A 2,090-nucleotide genomic window follows, 5' to 3' on the forward strand; every position below is an offset into this window, starting at 1 on the left:
TGTTCGCAGTTTTTATGACTGGTCCTGTGATTAGTTCTGATCCCTCTCCGAAATCCTTAGGAGGATGCGAACTTTTGTCTCAAGATAAAGATAAATCTTAATCCTTCAAGAAATTTTCAGACACTTACCTGTGCTGAAATATTGAAATGCGTTTGCTATAAATAGGACTCAGTAAAGGACACTTCGTTAGTCTTGACCGTAAATTTTGCTGCGTGGCTGCATTGCCAGTCTTTCCGTGATTTTTATTTCATATTTGAGTTGGTGTTGCTGGTGCTGCTTGAGGTTATTTTTGATAGCATTCCCTGTGGAGGATTTATACGAAAAGGCTAAGTGATCTCCCGTTAAAGTTGAAACCATGGACTCGCTAATAATCCAACCGTTGACCGCAAAGAGTCTACTCCATGTTACGCGCTACAGGCTAAAATGCACCATTATGGATTTCACGGATCTGGTAGCGAAACGTGATTCTGTTTACATTCTGAGCCAAGAGTATAAGATATCAGATACAGAGAAAGTGCGGGTCGCCATTTACAATAGCCAAACTGCACCAGATAATCAGAATTTTATGTCGGTACAAGTGAGTGTGCAAAGTAGTACCCGAGAGGTCTTAACCGCAGGCTTGATATTGGCAATCCTAACTGAAAACAATAGCAGAGCAAATTGGCAAGATTTCGACAGGTTCCGGGATATATCTCCAGACGACGGTTTTGAGGCAATCAACTTCTTAAACATGGACACTGTCTTGGAGCAGCATCCAAACTGGGTTCGAAACGATACGCTAATATTGCGTGTGAATTTGTTTCTGGATTCTTGTAATAAAACTGAACCGATCCTTCTATTCGATGATGGTCCAACTGATGTCTTAAGGAGACTTTTGGACGTCTACTACAAGCTCTTTTACGAAGGGTTAAAAGGCAATAAACGCGACTATGCATTGTGCTTATTTCAGGATGGCAAAGAGTTCGCGCTGCAGGCGTTCCATAATAACGTCCTTCAAATCGGATTGAAACTTGGGAAAGATGCTGAAGTAGCGAAGATAATTGTGTACAAGTTGTGAAGCAATTTTAATTAGTAATGTATCTGATTTTCACTTTTTTCTATGAATAAGAATGTTTTATTACGTTTGTTGTGTTAGTTTATAAGAGTGCGTTAAACACGGTCTTGTTTTCAGGATCCTTAATAAATTATGGATAACAGTGTTCAATGTTTAGCTTTTTAACCCATTCTGCATTCTGTTCCCAAACTGCTTCCTAAATTTTGCAGTATTTTTCATTTCAGGTGTTTTGTTGAGTTTATTTTTACGTACTATCAGAAGATGCGCGAAACTACTGAAAAGGTATGAAGGCCCGGCTCAGTGGACAAGCCGACCAGTAGAGAGAAAGGAGCAGCATCGTGGGGGTAATAATTTTGGCGGCCGAAATGGATAGAACCCATTGAGATTGAGATCCAAAGGAGCGCCAGTAGGAACGATGGCAAGCTCTGAGTTGCATGACACTCCCTTGTTGACAGAAAACGTTGACGAACTCGCTAACCAATCAGAAATTCAAGTCGTCTTACTGGTAAGGATGAACCGACAGAACAGACATGGGTAGAGGAAGAAAGGGTAGTCAAGAAGTGCGGAATAGTTTTACGGAAAATAAAAGCTACTACCAACGTCCAGCGAAACAATTCCTTGTTTGTCAAATTAGATTTGCCGACAAGGTTCCAGCAAGAAAAATTTTGCGAGGTGGTTACCCAGCGGAGCAAGCAGGGTGAAAGAAAAGAGAAAATTTAGGAACAACAATCTAATTTGAATAATAATGTCAGTGATTCCACAGTGGCAAAGTCAGCGCCAAAGAAAAAAAGAAGGGACCAACCACGCTCACAGGCCATCCTTAACAAGCCGAACGAAGGGACGCCTTTCGCGAAAGTTCTTCGAGAAGTCCGCCACAACTCCAAACCAGAAGAGGCTGGTGTAAATCTATCTGGCGGATTTGAACGAGCGATAAACTTGTCGAGCTTAGGTGGATGACCAACTAGAAGATTACGATCTGCAAGACAGTCCAGAGCATTCCATGCACAAATGCAGAGGAACTAACGTGTACTCTGGA

At 41.6% G+C, this 2,090-nt stretch overlaps 1 protein-coding gene across 1 annotated transcript; it reads left to right on the forward strand.

The window, feature by feature from the left end:
- Positions 1–204: 204 nt before the first annotated feature.
- On the forward strand, positions 205–1,569 carry LOC119659952. Its single transcript, XM_038068301.1, has 2 exons — positions 205–1,071; positions 1,279–1,569. Exon 1 carries the CDS (start codon positions 356–358, stop codon positions 1,055–1,057), a length of 702 nt encoding a protein of 233 aa, XP_037924229.1. The 5' UTR covers positions 205–355; the 3' UTR covers positions 1,058–1,071; positions 1,279–1,569.
- The last annotated feature ends 521 nt before the right edge of the window (positions 1,570–2,090 follow it).

The sequence above is a fragment of the Hermetia illucens genome, chromosome 6 (assembly GCF_905115235.1).
Source record: "Hermetia illucens chromosome 6, iHerIll2.2.curated.20191125, whole genome shotgun sequence".
NCBI classification, from domain to species: domain Eukaryota; kingdom Metazoa; phylum Arthropoda; class Insecta; order Diptera; family Stratiomyidae; genus Hermetia; species Hermetia illucens.